This window comes from Vipera ursinii (assembly GCF_947247035.1).
Source record: "Vipera ursinii genome assembly, chromosome: 4".
NCBI classification, from domain to species: Eukaryota; Metazoa; Chordata; class Lepidosauria; order Squamata; family Viperidae; genus Vipera; species Vipera ursinii.
Window position 1 is genome coordinate 118,752,768 of NC_139514.1, and position 18,617 is coordinate 118,771,384.

The window sequence follows — 18,617 nt, forward strand, 5'->3', positions numbered from 1 at the left end:
GGAAAGTCTTTCTCTAAACTTGTCCTAGTTTGCTTTAATTTCCTCGTGAAGTGGGGTGAACAGAACCAGACACAGAGCTTAAAGAGAGGTCTGGCCTGCACAGAATATATATATAATGTATATATTTTAAAGCTTCTATTGTACACCTGAGGATCGCATTTCCCTGTTTTGCGGGTAGGTAATCCCAGACTTAAAACCATTAGTTTAGCAACTGTTTGAAGTTATATCGGCACTGAAAAAAAAGTGACTTACAACCTGTCCTTGCACTTATGACCGTCGTAGCACCCCCCTGGTCATGTGATCAAAATTCGTATGCTTGGCAACCAGCCCGTACTTACGACGGTTGCAGCATCCTGGGGTCACGTGACCAGCCGTTTGTGACTTTCCCAGCCGGCTTCCAGCAAGCAAAATTAATGGGGGGGGGGAAAGAGCCGGATTCATTTAATAACCATGTGATTCACTTAACAACTGCAATGATTTGCTTAGCAACCGTGGCTAAAAAAGGTCATAAAACCAGATGCAACTCTCTTCACAACCACTTGGGTTAGCAATGGAAATTCTGGCCCCATTGTAGTCATAAGTTGAGCACAATCAGCACTTGTAGCTGGACATGTTCAGTTTGCAATTATTGAAAATGGAAATGATTCTTACAAACACTACGACCAAGTGATATTAGGATATGGCTGCAAAAAAAGGTACCCCCTCATCCTATACCTGTTTCCAAAAAAGAAGACCTCTCTATTTGTCTCCGATTATTATATTATTATTTTCTGCCTATTCCCCTATCCCGGGGGTCTGCCACCTTGATGACTTTAAGACTTGTGGACTTCATAGCTGGCTGAGGAATTCAGGGAGATGAAGTCCACAAGTTTTAAAGTTGTCAAGGTTGCAGACCCCTGCCCTATCCTATTGCAATAACTCTTTCAATTTTAATTATTTCCTCCAGAGTACAAATCTGGCAAGCATTTTCTCCACCATCAAAACACCAGCTCCAGGAACAAGCCTGGTAGTACCCCAACCCAGATATTTGATGCTAGTTTAATGAAGAAGTAACCAATGAGATTCTTTTGAGCATGGGGTCAACACAGCTGGGCTTCCACTGAATTGTCCCATCGTTCTGATTTTAACCTAATTTGCTAATTCGAGTGTCACTGGTCAATTCTTAGGCTGTAATCAAGAGGGACCTACTGCATTCCCATGATCTAGTAAAGCCGTTAGTGGATTAAAGAATGAGCTACCCTTAGTCTTGCAAGATTTATTCTTGATAATTATTAAGGATGGAATTCAAAGGTGCCCACAGAACCAACGACTTTATGATCTGTTCGGGAGCTTCCCGAATATTGATACCAATCAATCTATGCTCAATGGTCTATGACTCTTCCTTTCCTCCTTTTTTTGGAGATAAAGGTGATTTTGTATTCTCCAATATCTACAATGTCTATATTCAGAGAACATCTCATTGACAGACCAGTTACGGAGGTCAGCAAGGCATCTCACATGGCTCTGCTAAGGAACCACATCAGGGGGTTTGTGGAGAGCAATCTTGTCTTGCTGCTTGTGTGAAATTTGATCTTGAAAGGTGAAGATCCTTTTGGGAAGGCGAAAGTGCTGGGAAACAGCTGCCCCCACCTATGCAAATAATCCTTACATTAATTCTGGGTGGTGATCCAGAGTTATTATCTTCCCTATTGTAAAGCCTGGCAACCAGTAGTGTCTTAAGCATGCAAACTAGTTTGTGATAAATGCTCAGATTTACATCAAGCCTTTCCCAAGGTGCTTTTCCAAAAGTCAACTGGACTTTCTTTTTTTTCTCCTTGAAAACTTTTCCCTTCTCATCCAAGAAGCCTCTTCAGTTCTTTCCGTTTTCAAGGAAAAACCCAAGAAAGTCCAGTTGCCTTTTGGAAAAGCACCTTTGGGACAACCATGACCTGGATGATGGGGAATCTCCATGGACACCAAAGCTTTCCCAATTTGTGGTCCCATCCCCCCCAGACGTGGTTATATGGTCGGTTCCTCTGCAGGATTAAACCCTGGTTCTTCCGACAAGATTTTCAGCGGCTCTCAAGGTTAATCTGATAGCGGTGGTTACGAGTGACTTCCTGTAAGGAACTGCTCATTCTAGTAGGGGTTCCAGACTTAAAAGACTCATGTAGAGTGACTTCCTGTAAGGAACTGCTCATTCTAGTAGGGGTTCCAGACTTAAAAGACTCATGTAGCGGTGTACCAACCTTTAGGACAGAGACGTAAGGAGTCCCATCTGGCCCGTATTTGCTTCCATTGACTTCCACATGTTTCAACCACTGGATGTGAGGCTGAGCATCGCTGTACACTTTGCAGTGGAATTCCACATTGCTCCCAATGACCACCGTTTGATTGGCAGGCAATCCTGCCTGGAGAATAGGGCGGTGGGGCGATCTTTCTGCAGAACGGAAAGGACGCTTACTTATTATGGGCAATGAATAAACCCCTCTCCACAACATCTGTGCAGCAAAAGGTCCTTGTTCGCACGCCACAACGCTGCTAACTTTCGCAAGAGCCTAGGTGACCATGATACCCAGGTGCAATATAACATTTGCTTGCGTAAGCCATTACTCAATTCCTTTATTAAACATGGAAATGGAAAGGTGAATTAAAACTGGCATGAAAAACCACAAAACACAGGCTTGCCTTGCTCAGTCTGGCTTCCTAAATGGGCAACAAGCTTTGCTATCATCAGCTACCATCGTCGATGTATTAGAAGGAGAATAAAATGGAGGTAGCAAACTCTTCCAGAGCAGCCGGTAGGTGTAACTTTTGAAACACTTTTGGCGAGATACTGATTTTATCAGTTGGATTAAAATGCAGCCTCTGACTTCATTGGCTGGAATGACCACCATTGGATTCATAGGTTTTCCTGCCTGAGCATGGGGTTGGACTAGATGACTTCCAAGGTCCCCTCTAACATTGTTATTGTTATTATATCTTCATCCATTTTGATATCTCCTACAATTTAACAAGGAGGTTCTTCTCGAATTGCGCCTTGGAGGTGTTTTAATTCACAGTCAAAGAAAATTCAGGATATAGTGGAAAATAAAAAGCTATTATTATATGCAGACTTTCCCTACATTTGTCAGTATTGCTCTGCCCCTCAATAAATGATCAATTCAATAAATTGTAGTATATCTTAATATGCTTCCAGATCTAGAGTATCTGAGGAAACTTGTAAGAAATCAACATTTTTTAAAAAAATTATGAATCCTCTTAAATGCTTGGAATATGTCCCGGTATTATTTGTATCTTTAACACTCTAAACCAGGGGTGTCAAACTCAATTTCATTGAGGGCCGCATCAGCATTGCGGTTGCCCTCAAGGGGCCGGGTGGGTATGGCCAGGGTGGGCGTGGCCTACTGGGTGGGCGTGGCTAGAGTGCGTATGGCCTACTAGGTGGGCATGGCCAGCTCTACATCGTTGGAATCAGGGGTGCCTATGGGGGCCTGGGCAGGAGTGGGACAGATCTGAGGGTCTCTGGCAGAAGGAGGGTCTCTGGGCCAGGGCCAAGGCAGTGGGGGCCGTTCCCTCACTGTTTCCAGGATGGCTACACGGGCCACATGAAACCACTTCGCGGGCCAGATCCGGCCCCCGGGCCTTGTGTTTGACATGTCTGCTCTAAACAATACGAAATTTATACTGATATGAACAGCTTATACGGACTAATAAAAATAGTTAAAATGAAGATGGAATCTGGATTGATGCATATAGTCAAGAGTAAGCCCTATGTTAATTCCTCATTGATATTTAAGGAAACTCATTGAGAAAGTTTTTATGGGACAGATATTTCCCATCCAGTTTTCTTTATCCAGGCAATTAAAAAAACACTTCTTTATATAGGAGTAATAATTTAAAGAAGGGTTTTGCAGAATAACAGGGCACTAACTGGGGACTACCTCTATGTACAGTTTTTAAAATTATATGTGCATTAATTTTTAGGTTATTTTTCCTCTGAAATAGAAATATGGTTTGGTCCTTTTGTATTACTTGCCACCAGGAAAATCCTGCTTCCTCTAAATTCTGAAATTGAGGCTGCAGAGAAATTAGCATACTAATTGCATGCAGCAAATCTACTTTCCAATTGTTTTTCCAACTTCAGAAGTGGAGCAACCGAGAGGAATTCCTTCTTTCGTCAAGAGGGTGTAGTCTGGGACAGATGGGGAACAGCTGTCCATTCTGCCGAATGCCCAGGGGCACCACGTGGTTCTTGGAGACCAAGTTTAAAACAACACTTACCAAGAACATCGAGTTGGTAAGTATGCCAAATTACACCGTACTTGTTCTGGACCACACAGGTGTAGTTGCCTCGGTCTGACGGAACAACGCTCTCCATAACCAGACTCCACTGTTGATGCCGCAGCTGCCGAAGGAAAAGAAAGATCAGCAGGAGCTCGCCTTGGTCCTTCAGAAAATGACCTAGCAAGAACATCCTTTTCCTAAGATTGAAATGCGGTGGGCCTCTCTCTCCCACGTACTCCAGAAACAGGGCTGGAACTAGACGCCCTTCCCCAATTTCAGAATGAGAACCCAACAAGACAATTCTGAGAGCAGAAGTCCACAGTCATGGGTGGAAGATCGTTAAAGGGAGATCCAACTTTAGAAGTAAGGAGACATTTCCTGACAGTGAGAACAATCAGCCAGTGGAACAGCTGGCCTCCCAGAGTTGTGGGTGCTTCATCACGGGAGGCTTTCAACAGTAGACTGGACAGCTAATTGATCAGGAGGGTAACCTGTCCCTTCCATGGTCAATGTTCTAAAGTAGCCAATGTTGGGAAACCCCGATCTAGACTATGTTCCCTCATTTGCAGCATAAAGATATTAACTGCAGACATGCTAATGAACACCCACAGCATCTTGGCACATTCACAACAACTTTCCATAATATCCATAATAACTCTTGTGTGTTTTCTTGAATAATACAACCCAAGTGGATGAAAATTATGAAACCAACTGCCATACTTGGATTTACGTTAGAAGTTGGATTTATGTTGGAAAACCCAATACTTGCATTTAAGGAAGTTCACATTAACATATACTATATAATAAATAAATATCTGTCTGTGTCTGTCTGTCTGTCTGTCTGTCTGTCTCTGTCTGTCTGTCTGTCTATCTATCTATCTATCTATCTATCTATCTATCTATCTATCTATTCAGAATAACAGTCAGAAGGGAACTTGGAGGTCTTCTAGTCCAAACCCCTGCTCAAGCAGGAAACCCTATACCATTTCAGTTCAATGTTTGTCCAGTCTCCCCCCCCCTCTCTCTCTCTCTCTGTATCTCTCTTTCTCTCTTTCTCTCTCTCTCTCTGTATCTCTCTTTCTCTATGTATCTATCTTTCTCTCCATCTATCAACCCACAGATGGGCTCATTAAATAGATCACCTTCTTTCTACATCAACATTCTACATTTATTGCTGGTGTAACCTCTGGGTCCAATCTACAAGTTTCTAAAGCATCTGGTGCATTTCACGAATAACTTCAAAGCAACTCATCAGCCTACTGAGTTTCAATATGCAAATAGGGGGCGGGGTACACTTATTTATCGTAAAAGGCCTACGTAAGTTCCATCAGAGAAAAACCAAGGCCAGCTCTGGCCACGAGCAAGCAAGATGGGTGGTCACCAAAAGCCACCCACGCATGAGGACCTACTTTAATGCCTCCAATGCGGTGCTCCCCTTTGAATTCTTTGCCATTTTTCAGCCAGTATATGGAAGGGAGCGGCTTGCCAGCTGACGGGCACCGGAAACGAACAGTATTGGCAGCCGGCACCGCCAAAAGCTTCTTTTCCATTCTGTCACGATGGGTCCAATAAGGCGCCACTGCGGATACAAAGCAGAATGAGAGAGGTCAGCTGAGAAAGACGGGGGGGGGGTCTTCAGCTTCTGAGTTAGTGGGTCTTCTCTCCACCAGCTTCCTATCAGGGATGGCCTTCTAAATTGAACTGAACAGCAGCTCTCAGCAGTCCTTAGCACAAGGGTCCCCAACCCCCGGGCCACGGACCAGTACCGGGCCGCAGCATGCCAGTAGCCGATCCGCACAAACAAGCAAAGTCCCATCCAAGAGGTGCAGGCAGTACATGAAACCAGGCCCCCTCTGGTCCGTGAAAACAAACCCCCTCTTCCATAGAAGCAGTCCCTGGTGCCCAAAAGGTTGGTGGCCTCTGCCTTAGCAGCAGAATCAAAACTGAAGGATGATATGGGTTTGGAGGACTACACGTTACCCAACCTTGGGTAAAATGACTTCTCCGTGGGCACAATTAGGCGTAGGATGAAGATGAGAAGAGCAGCTTTAGAGAATGCACCACAGGCCCCTTGAAAAGCCAAATGTCTGTGGAGATTCTCAGTCAACCAGATCAGGGTTGTCCCAAAGCTGCTTTTCCAAAAAGCAAGTGGACTTTCTTGGTTTCATCTCTGAAAACATTTTGCTTCTCATCCAAGAAGCTTCTTCGGTTCTGCGGATCCAATCTGGGTCGGTCACCAAGTCCGAAGGTTTTGTCTTCCAAGCTTTTGGACCGGAGCCCATCTTCGGGGGAAGGTCTCTCTCTTCAGTGCTGACTGAAGCCAAACTTTTTCGAAGAAAAAACCCAAGAAAGTCCAGTTGCCTTTTAGAAAAGCGCCCATGAGGTGGCCAAAAAGCCAAAATCACAGAAAACAAACTGCCTTTTTTTCCTTTTGGGGTTGGTACAAACAAATGGGTGACTAGTAAGTTCACTCAAGTAGAGGATTGCACTGCATTCTACAGCACAACCGTGAAAAATGACGGAAGGAAAAACTATCATGGCTAAAGGGAGACATTCCACATTTCCATTGCATCTCACAATTTTGTCTATATTCTGTCTAAAGCAAGGGTCGGCCACCTTGGCCCTTTTGTGACTCATGGACTTCAACTCCCAGAATTCCTCAGCCAGCATAGCCAAGAGCCAAGGTGGCCTACCCCTGGTCTAAAGCATTGTCAGTGTATTTAAGAAGCTGTCTCTATCAAAGGGGAGATCTGTAGATTTACAAAAACAAGCAAAACATCAGCTTTGGGCCTGCGGACCCTGAGCTCAACGTGACAATAAGTTGAAGCTTCTTTGCAAGAATAGGTTTCTGCCTTAGAGATTCTCTCAAGTCTTTGTCTACGAATGAAGCGAATCTGGCCGCAAAGTATGGGCGATGCACCCTATAGGCACGATAGCTTTTTTTTGCCATCACAGCTATCCCAAAGGTGCTTTTTCAGGAGGCCACTGGACTTCCTTGTTTCTCTTTGAAGACATTTCGCTTCTCATCCAAGAAGCTTCTTCAGCTCTCTTGGATTATTTATACTCCTTGAAGCCATCTGGTCATTAGTACTCTCTTGAAATCCTTCCATTCCCCGCCATCCGGTCAGAGCTGAAGAAGCTTCTTGGATGAGAAGCGAAACATCTTCAAAGGAAGACAAGGAAGTCCAGTGGCCTCCTGAAAAAAAGCACCTTTGGGACAACCAGGGCCTGGATGACTTGAGAACCTCAATAGACATTTATCATAGCTATCGTAGAATAAAATTTCAGGCCAGGGATTCAAGTGAAAAGAAGCTACCATGATCAAACTGTCATCATGTTCCTGAACGAACCCCACGAGTCAACAGAAGGAAATAAGCTTTCCTTTCTTTATCCCTTGGCGATCAAAACCGAATCTCAGATGATGGACAGGAAATGTGACCTTCCTGAGGCCAGAAGTTCATGGGGTGGAGCCATCGGCCGGAGGGGGCAGCGAATCTGCTGAGTTGGCCCCAACAGTCCCAACAAAGAAAACGTTTGGGGCAGCTATAATCACCGGCAAGAGACCTCGCGGTGGGATTTGCCAATTAGGAGTCAATTCAGAGCACAGAGCCAAAGCAATTTCATGGGATGCTGGCTTCAGAGAATGGTCAGCAAGCACCAGAGTCCATCCCCACAATGAGCACAAAGCCACAAAGATTAGTTTTGCTGGCCGGACAAAATGCTGACAACATGGACACATCTGGACAGTCTGTCTCCTGCCCAATCGCAAAAATAACACAACATGCCATCTGCAGCTGAAGACCACGCAACCTGCAGTTTTCTGAAGCCTATGGGAAAGACAAGACTAAGCAGCTAGAACAGGGCTAGGCCACCTTGGCTCTTTTATGACTCCATACTGACTCAGGAATTCTGGGAGTTGAAGTCCACGAGCCATAAAAGAGCCGAGGTGGCCTAGCCCTGGCCTCGAACATCTGCAGATGTTCAGCAAAACGTTAACAAGAAAACACTGAGAGGAGATGACTGAAATAAGAAAAACACTCGGCGAGAGCGTTTCAAAGATGACCTAGAAAATGCCCAAGGAGGGCAGGAAAACAATTTCCTTCCAAAATCTGGTTCCAAAACAAGGGTGGGCAATACAGAGTTTGGCTACGGCTTCCGGCATCTCAACATCAGACTGTCCAACCTGGTTTAGCAAATGACAGGGTTTCAGGGAGGGGAGCGAACTGTTTGTCCCAAGAGCCCCCTCTTGCCGTTTTTATCCCTAGTAGCTCTCCCCAAACAGTTCCCAAATGTTTCCAAACTTCCAAGCTTGTCCACGTACAGACCTCTCAGAAATAAAATAAAAAAAGTATGGAAACGGAGGGAGGGGAAACCAAGAAAATGAAAAGTACTTATTTTTAAGAGTGCAACTTTACTAATGACCAGTCGGCCAACCTTAGTAGCACCAATATAACAAAAACGACTTCCTTGTCCCAAAGGTGCTTTTTCAGGAGGCAACTGGTCTTTCTTGTTTTTCTTCGAAGACGTTTCGCTTCTCATCCAAGAAGCTTCTTCAGCTCTGACTGGATGCCTTTTAAAAGACAAAGGCCACTCTTTTGAAGACAGCAAAGTCCACATTTTGGACAGAGAGGACTGCTGGTTTGAAAGAGGGGTCAAAGAGGCCTTCTAGGTCAAAACCGAACAGCCCCCTCTCATCCATCTCCAGTCTACAACATGGGCAGAAGGCTCCACCCCCATTTGCACCACAGGTAAACCTCCAAGTGGCCTCAAGGACTCTCTAAAAGGAGGCAAATGACCAGCTGTCTGCAAGGAGTATAAATCCTCCCATTCCCCACCATCCGGTCAGAGCTGAAGAAGCTTCTGGGATGAGAAGGGAAAGGTCTTCAAAGAAAAACAAGGAAGTCCAGTTGCCTCCAGAAAAAAAGCACCTCTGGGACAACCATGACCTGGATGGCTGAGAATCTCCACAGACAAGGACTTCCTTGATTACAACAAGGTGTTGGCCAATTTTGAGCCTTGGTGGAGCAGTGGGCTAATGCCTCCTTAAGTAACACCAGCTGCCTGCAATTAGTGCAGGTTCGAGTCCCACCAGGCTCAAGGTTGACTCAGCCTTCCATCCTTCCCAGGTAGGTAAAATGAGGACCCAGATTGTTGGGGGCAATTAAGCTGACTTTGTAATAATGCCGCTTGGGGTGTGTGTGAAAGCCCTAATAAGCAGGCATATACATAGAATGAAGGCTATTGCTAAGCTTGTAAGCCGCCCTGAGTCTTCGGAGAAGGGCGGGATATAAATGGAATTAAAATAAAATAAATAAATAAATTAAATAATGCTGCCATCCCTGGATTTATGCACACAGTTTCGGCTAATCCACACCAACCTGCAGCCTGAAGCTTTAGGTCATGTTGCTACAAGCCATGCATGCAATAACTGCACACACGTGTACTATGTGACACAGCAATCAAGTCATTTCACAGGAGCCTGAATTTTGCAAAGCACCCCATCTCACTTGTTTGAACTCATCCCCGAGAAAGCCTTTTATTCTGAGATGTTATGCTTGCACTCTTTAATGGGATGTCCGAGGTTGCACCGGGGAACTAATCTGCCTTTTATGTGCAAGAGAGAGCACAGTAACAGACAGAGCCTCTTTTTTTCCAGTTCTGCAAACAGTTATCGTTAAGCGAAAAACCTTTCTCCAGACTAATGCGGCCCAAGCATTCTGCTAATATTTAAAAAAATGAACGTTGTTGTTTTTTTTTTAAAAAAAAGAGATCTATGCCTAAGGCAGGGGTTCTTAACCTTGGCAACTTTGAGGCATGCGGACTCCCAGCATACAACAGCCAGCTGGCTGGGGAATTCTGGGACTTGAAATCTACACGCCTTGAAAGATCCCAAGGTTGAGAAACACCGGCATAATCCCGGTGTCAAGGGAATAAATAAGAATCAGGAAAGCAGGAGAAGAGAGGAAATAAGCTAACTGGGCTATTCAGCTTCCCGGCTCAGGAACTCTATTCCCCCCCCCCCAGCTCCACAGCTTTCATCCTCCCCGCTTTACTTCCTCTCACTGGGGAGGCATCTGTGGACCCCAGGCCCTTGCTGGCTTCTCCGACTGCTGTCTTCTAAGAGAGGGAGAGGCAAGGCGCCAGGGGCTCCCCTGCTCCTCAACGCTGGAACTCCAGCAGGTAAGTATCTACTCACAGGCCTGCGATGGGTGGGTGGGTGGGTGGCTAGCAGAGAGCAGGTTTTGCTCCCACTCCCAATCCAGCAAGCATTCTTACCGAGAGAGTCGGCAACACGCAAGGGAGAAAGAAGGGAAGTATTTGTAAACGGTGCAAGCAAATTATTTTATTCTTAGCAAGGTTTTAAAAAAGGAATTTATACTCTGTCCACAAACTTTGGGGGAACGGAGGTCATTGTAAAGTTTGGCGTTTTAAAAAGAAGATACACAACTTGACTGACTCTCGGGTCTTATAAACTGGAAGACAGCACAAGTTGAGTGACCCAGAAGGATTATTGTAAAGTAGGATGGCCTTACTAACTCTTAACTGGCGGCTTACTACTAATCTCCTCCTTTGTGCCTATCCTTCCTTCCTCCCTCCCTTCCTTCCCTCCCATCCATCCATCCCTTTCACAGAGAGAGATGGAGCTTCAAGGACAGAAGACCGTCTCTAAACTCTCTTTGGGTGTTTTCTTGAGCAGATATTTTCTCCCAGGGGGGTGAAAGCCAACCCACCAGTCTTCCTCTCCACACCCTGGAACTCCTGACAGAGGTAAATGGAAAATGCTCTGCTGGGCGGATCTGATTCAACGCCAGCTTCTACAAATGCTGGCTCTGTCAAGCTTTGCTTCCTCACATGACGCTTACCTCTGTCTTCAGAGTCGTCGTCTTCTTCATCGTCGCCTTCGTCTTCGTCATCACCCGATGATGGGGATTCTTGAAATGGAAAGAAGAACAGGTGAGAAATGTTTCTGGAAATAAAATTCTGAACATACCTTTGCCGAAAGTTTTGCAATCATCAGAACACGTCACTAGTGGGACCTCGGCAAATATTTTCTCAATAAGAAAAAGATCTTCTCCGTGAAGCTTTATTTCATTCATGGCCTCGTCACGAGTCTCCAAATATGGCCAAGATACAAAATGTCAGCAAAAACTGAAGTTGACGCGTAAAGCACGGGGTCTTCTGTGCGCAGGGGTCAGACTAGAAGACCTCCAAGGTCCCTTCCTGTGCTTTATGTTCCAGCCTTCCCTAGCTGGGTCTTAAGAGGGCACTTTGTTTTGGAACCAATATTAGACCGAAATGCTTCTATTTGGGGTGCAAGTCAGCTCACCACGTTCTTTCCCCCGTCCCCATTTCATTTTTATTTTTTAATTCCCCTGCATATCCTCTCTTCCCCTTCTCAAAAAGCTGACTGCACAATGCCAGCCAGCCACCTACTTCTCGCAGCTTAGGAAACCAACTTACAAAGGAATAAAATTAAACAATGTGCGATAAAATTAAGATCAAAATTGCAAACATTCTAACTCGTAAGTTGTTCAGTTGTTATACTTTCCATTTGGTTCGCATATTGTAGTGATTTGGCTTTCCAAATCTGGAATAAGCTAAACTTGTTTTAAATAGCCTTCCCCCCCCCCCGCCCTTTGTCCGTGTTCAACACAAACATTGTTTTCATGAAGAAAGAAACCATCAGAATTGCCTGCAAAGAAAACGCAAGGCTGCCGAGTCCCAGTCCAACTCTCTGGACCAATTTCCATCTGTATGGTGGCCCGAAACTCTTTTCTGCAGCTGCCTAGCGAGAACATGTGAACGCATTTGCTTACAGAGGCTTTGGAAATATTTATTAAGAAACCTCCAACGCTCCCAGGAAGGGCATCACAGCAATATATTGTATAGCATTTCTTTGCTCTCTGTGTATGCTCACGGTCCCATTATGTCATGTAAAGTAAAAAAGCTTCCATGGAGCATTTTTTTAATTTAAGCATTAGTTTTTCTCAGTTTGAAACAGTAATTTAGAAGTTGAAGGAGCTTAAGCTTCATAAAGATGTACTTAACGTCCTGGGGAACTCCCAGTTTTGGAGACCAAATGCCCCCCAAAAAGGAGATTTGGTAACCTAGATAGGAAAACTTTTATTTTTCTGTGCTTTGGCACGGGCCTATAGGTTTCCTCATTTTTTTCCACATAATGTAAATGTTTGGTTTGCCTACACCAGAGGCTTACTCTCTGTTGAGATCATGTTGCAAGAGGAAAGAGCGGATTCTATCTGCAAGCCTTCTAGTCAGCCCTGACCAGGCTCCTTTTGAATTACGTTACAATTTGGCTGCGAAACGTTTTGGAATAGTTACAGTGGTCGTTGGTGCAAAACAAAAGAATTTTAATTAAGCCAAAAGCAGGTGGAAGATCATTAAAGTGAGAAGCAACCTAGAGCTAAAGAGAAATTTCTCGGCAATTAGAACAATCAATCAGTGGAATGGAAGTTGCCTCCGGAAGTTGTGGGTCCTCCATCACTGGAGGTTTTTGAGAAGAGACCGGACAGCCATTTTTCTGAAATGGTGTCGGGTCTCCTGCTCGAACAGAGGGTTGGACTAGAAGACCTCCAAGGTCCCTTCCAACTCTGTCGTTCTAATACTGCTGCCCTAAAGATCTGGAAAAACCAAAATCCAGTAGAACTTGGGGCATCGCTCATTCTCTCAGAAGAGAAAATTGAGAAATCTCTTTAAACAAAGGTCCCTTCCCCCATGGAGCTGATAAAGTGATTAAATCAGGCCTTGAGTACATATTACGGGTGGCCTTCCTGCTGTCTTTCAGGTCTCAGAGCCTGGGCTTGTGCTACTCAGCTTCAAGACCTTTGTTCTGTTCGTGGTGCTTCTCTTCCCGTTCTTGTTTACTTTCGCTGGAGTCAGGCAGAGAATGAGTGGCTCAATGTGGTTTTGGCATGGAGCAAGGTGGAAAGAAGAAGGAAGGCAACTTCCCCAAGGTCTCTGCTGATGGATGTGAACCCATCAGTTAGGACCAAAGAAGCAGATGCCTCCAACCCAAAGGGTTGCCAAAATTCCTCAGGGGAAACCTCCTCGTCAGGGTCGGACAGGATTAATTTATGAACGGGTTATCTTGGGATATGGCAAGGTTGCCTAACCAGTGAAAGTTGCAGCTGGCCGGACTTCAACTCCCAGAATTCTCAGCACCGGCCACCCCAAGTGTGGAATTCTGGGAACCGAAGTCCACATGAGTAGACGCCATCCCAGTTGGGAAACACTGGTGTAGGGCATCAAAAAGTAGATGATGGTCCTTTTCAGGGGTGCAATCTGCAGGGCTGTGAAATAATGGTGGGGCATCACTTGGGCAGTGGTGACCATCTTCATGATGTTTTGGACTCCATCCCCTGAAATGGCCCCATTATCAATTTATTCTCCATCTCTCTCTCTTTCCTGGAGATTAAAAACTCCCAATGGATGGGCAAGGGGGCTTTTGAGAGGAAAGTGCTTCCTATTTTATCCCTCCGCAGAAATGTCCCTCCCCCTTTTTTTTAAATCTCCCCTCCTCCAGGGACTCAGATGGAGGAGCTTTAAGCTGAAAATTAAACCAAGTGGGTATCTGCTACTAAAGTCCACGTTGAACAACTACTGTCTATCAAATATTAATTTGATACAATCCTTCGCACGTTACACGAGATCCAGGGGGCAGCAATAAAACGGGATTTGGGGGTGATGGTCGCACGTTTCCACTGGCCAGCACTGCTTTGGCGCAGTCTCTCTCTCCAATGAAATGTGGGAAAAGCCTTTATTTACAGTCCTAAGGCTGCTTTTTCAGCTATGACTTTTCTAGGAACCAAAATAATTTATACAGTCGTATCTGGGAAGCCAAGGAAATTCATTAAAAGCAGATTATGCTAATGTAAAGGTATTGATACCAGTTGCAAATTGTGGGCTCCTCCAGGGCAGGCAACCCTCCTCAGCTGTGCTCTGATGAGAGCACTTGGGCTTAAGGCTAAGCGTCGGGCTTCCTTCTGCCTCCTGATTTTTTACAAGATGGTTTTAAATGTTTTAAAAGGAAAAAATGGTCTGAAACGGTACAGGGTTCCTTGCTGGAGCAGGGAGATGGACTAAAAGACCACCGAGGCCTCTTCCAGCTCTTTTATTCTGAGGCACCAGCTTCAGCATGACCCCAACCCCGTCCTTTCAAAACGAACAGGATGGCTGGCTGGACGTAACCTCGGGTAAAGGTAAAGGTTCCCCCGCACATGCGTGCTAGTCGTTTCCGACTCTAGGGGCCGGTGCTCATCTCCGTTTCAAAGCCGAAGAGCCAGCGCTTGTCCGAGGATGTCTCCATGGTCACCAAAGGCGCACGGAACGCTGTTACCTTCCCACCGTAGTGGTCCCTATTTTTCTACTTGCATTTTTACGTGCTTTCGAACTGCTAGGTTGGCAGAAGCTGGGACGAGTAACAGGCGCTCACTCTGTTACACGGCACTTGGGATTCGACCCGCCAAACTGCCAACCTTCTGATCGACCTTCCTAACCCACTGAGCCACCACGTCCCTAACTTCGGGTAATCCACCATTAAACCTAACCTCTGCTACTATGTGGGTGTCTGATAGCCAGCCATGCCCAGAAGGATATCTGGGTTTTCTGAATAAGCAAGGGACAGACATTTTGCAGCCCATGCATCAGATCACTAATGAGGATCCTAGATGTGTCCACAATGGCTGTTTGCCTGCATGCGGCAACCAGGTTGGGCTTTGGGACTAGTCAAGGTTGAGGCTGTGGTCTTGACCTTAGCCTGTTGAAGGCTATACGTTACCTGCTAGGCTTCCGTCTTGACGCTGTCTCTCCTTGTTTAAGCAGCTTTGAAAAAGGGCAGCCAGCTTAAGAGACTTTGAGCTCTGAAAAAACGGTGGGTTACAAATAAATAGAGACCCGTATTTCTGTTTCCACTCTGACTTTGGTTTCTCTTCAGATTGTATAAACCTTCTTCATTCAGCAGCAACAATGGGTTTTGGCTCCTGATTTGTCTCGCATTGTTTACCAAACATATTAAGCTACCGGTTGCTCCAGTTCCAATTTCCCCCTGGCCTGAAAATTCAAAGTGGGGTCCAATCGTCTGTCTAAATAAGGAACTGGAGTGTATATGCCTGTTCATTCTTTATGCCTCATGTCTTCATTCATAAACAGAGGGCTGTTTCTTTCAATAGCCTTCATGTCGCTTGCAGAGTGCAGTTTAAGGCAGACAAAGAGCAGGGGATGTGCAAACTTGGCTTAGCTTTGGGCTACCTTGATTCATAAATCTTACATTCAAGAGAGTCTCTTTTACAAGGAGACAGGATTCTACACCACTTTGTAAAGGATAAGAAGATAAGAGAATGAGACAGGAAACAATCCTAAACCTATGAAACAATGCATGAAGGGTTTTTTGTTTTGTTTTTTACTACAAGGATTAGTTATTGTTGTTGCCTTTAAAGTTCATATACTGTCTTGTTATTTTATAATTTGTATATATAATTCTTGTTATGTCCAACTTGTATGGCCAATAAAGAATTCTATTCTGTTCTATTCTATTCTATTCTATTCTATTCTATTCTATTCTATTCTATTCTATTCTATTCTATTCTATTCTTCAATCCTCCTATTCTATTCTATTCTATTCTATTCTATTCTATTCTATTCTATTCTATTCCATTCCATTCCATATTTACTATTCTATCCCGTTCCATTCCATATTTTCTATATTCTATTCTATTCCGTTCCATTCCATTCTACTCCATTCCATTCCATATTTTCTATTCTCTTCTATTCTGTTCTGTTCTATTGTATTCTATTTACTATCCTATCCTATCCTGTTCTTCTATTCCATTCCCTATTCTATCCTATCCTATCCTATCCTATCCTATACTATCCTATACTATACTATTCTTCTATTCCATTCCATATCCTATCCTATCCTATTCTTCCATTCCATTCCATTCCGTATCTTATCCTATCCTAAATTATATTTTATCTTCTAACCTATCCTATCCTATTCTTCTATTCCATTCCCTGTCCTATCCTATTGTTCCATGCCATTCCCTATCCTATCCTATAGTATCCTATTTTATTTTCTATCCTATCCTATCTTATCCTATCCTATCTTATCCTATATTCAGATTGATGTCACTGGATAATAGGGAAAATTTTCTTAGTTATGTATATTAAAAATTGTGATTTTTTTCACTCTTTCTTTTCACTTAGTATACAGATTCTTAGGACTCTTTCTCGGCTGGTAAGTTTGACTTTATTCCATTTTAGTGCAAATGAATGAAAAAGTAGTCCGAGGATCCAGATATTTTCTGAGAGCTTGGGGAAAGAAAAATTTGGCGACACTGAATTTAGCCTCTGGAGGAATTTACAGTGTGAAATTTTCCCCTGTATTCCCCAACACTATTTTAAATCTATTTAGAGAACTTTTGCTATTCGAATTATTTGGATCAGGTTACAAAGAAATTATCTGCAGTTCCTAAACCAGTACCCTTTTTTCAATAGAAAACCAATAAAATGTCCTATTTTATTGATAAAACTGATTAATAAAATTAATCAATCTGATGTAATTATTTACATGACCTCAAGAACAATGTATTAAAATGCCCTGTCCTGATATAACAAGGATACTTAAAATAACACGGACTCCACAATTTTAAAATTAGGTTAATGCAATCCCTGCTGTGCGTGTACAAATATAGGATATCTCAGCAAATGTTCATTTGTATGTACTCTGGTGGGACATTTTTATGATTCCGCTGGGCTGCAATAAAGTAGGAATAAAAATAGGATTCGAATAACACGTTCAAACCACTGTGCTGAATCCCTTTTGCCCTCTTTCCATGCTACAAAGTGCATTCCTCAACCTGCATGAACAATAAGCCTACATTTAACCTTTTTTTAGCTTAGAACGCAAGGGTGCATAACATGAAAGGGGCAGGGCATGCTCCTGGCATCTTTTCCAAAAGTCACTCTTGAAGTCTGCTTTCTAATGTGATGAAGGTGAGAAATGTCACACGTTCATAGGAGAGTTATATTAACCAACATAGTAAAGGGATCGTATGTTGAACTAACAGTCTGGAGAACTCAATTTACTCCCCCAGCCTTGAAGCCCACTAGATCAGGGGTCTGCAACCTTGACAACTTTAAGACTTGTGGACTTTAAGACTTGTGGACTTCAGCTCTCAGAATTCCTCAGCCAGCATAGCTGTCCATAGAAGTCCACAAGTCTTAAAGTTGTCAAGGTTGCAGACCCCTGCACTAGATGACCTTAAGAGGCTGTCATTTCTCAACCCATCTCACAGAGAGAAATTAGGAGGAGACAGGGCTACTATTTTGAATTCTTGGAGGATTTATGGGTTAAAAATCTAACCAATAAATGCAAACAAAAATGAAATCAATCTAATTCAGTTCCGATCCTGCCCATTTCTTTGTCTTTGGTCCTTTACTTACTAAAATGCATTCAATCAAAAACAAAAAAACTGCACGCTCTACTGTCACCCAACGAAAGAAGCAGCTTTAGCTGAGAGCATGCAAGAAACCTGTAGACAAATCCTTTCAATCAAAGCAGAGTTTGACCAAAGTCGTCTCACCTCGCTGGAGTAAAGCTCTTCAAAATGAGTCTTTAAGTCGGGTCAAGAGTCTTGTGCAAGCTCAAACATGAGGAATGGGAATAACCCCTCTTTCCTCTCAAAGACAAGCTCTCCAAAGAAACGCAGACTTACCAGAAAGAAGCACCATACACAAAGTGAAACAATAAAAGGATTAAAATTCACAAAGAGGTAAGAAAACGGGTTAATCTGGACTCTGATGCAGTGGAATTGAACAAGTGTAAATATTTAATGACTCGGAAGCCGAGACACTTCGCCCTGTAAAGCAAAAATACCAATTGTGCATTTCTGCAGACAATCCACCAGTCAGAAGCAATCTTTCTCCTGCCCAAACGTGCCAGGATAATTTAGCATTAAGGAGGCTATTAAATCTGTGTGTGAAGCAACAGAAAAAGGACATCACAATGGAACAGGCGTAACAGCCTCCGTATCTCCAGCTGGCACAGCCATAACGGATCCTGTATTCAGATGTTATTGTATCTCGCCTCTACTAAATCTAGACGGCAAAGTCATGAATCTGGCCAGGATGGAGGCACCCCAGCACGGGACATGGGAAATGTTAATTAACTAGCTGGACTGAATGGCCTTGCGCATAGACTACCCTGGCAGTCAAAGACAGGTTATTTCAATAGCAAGTTGGAACCAGGGTAAATCCAAATGTTCAACTGAAAGACCATCAAAGACCCCATTCAATGTTCCTCCTCTGGCTCCGGATATCAAGAACCATTCTGAGAG

General features: G+C 43.9%; 1 protein-coding gene across 1 annotated transcript in view; it reads right to left on the reverse strand.

Moving 5' to 3' along the window:
* The window catches only part of FGFR3 (fibroblast growth factor receptor 3), a 62,704-nt gene that overhangs the window by 20,188 nt on the left and 23,899 nt on the right, over positions 1–18,617 (reverse strand). Inside the window, exons 3-6 of the mRNA XM_083362319.1 lie at positions 11,130–11,198; positions 5,676–5,845; positions 4,264–4,387; positions 2,229–2,419 (exon numbers count right to left, since the gene is read on the reverse strand). Coding sequence (XP_083218445.1) covers positions 2,229–2,419; positions 4,264–4,387; positions 5,676–5,845; positions 11,130–11,198 — 554 coding nt within the window. The remainder of the gene's footprint in view (positions 1–2,228; positions 2,420–4,263; positions 4,388–5,675; positions 5,846–11,129; positions 11,199–18,617) is intronic.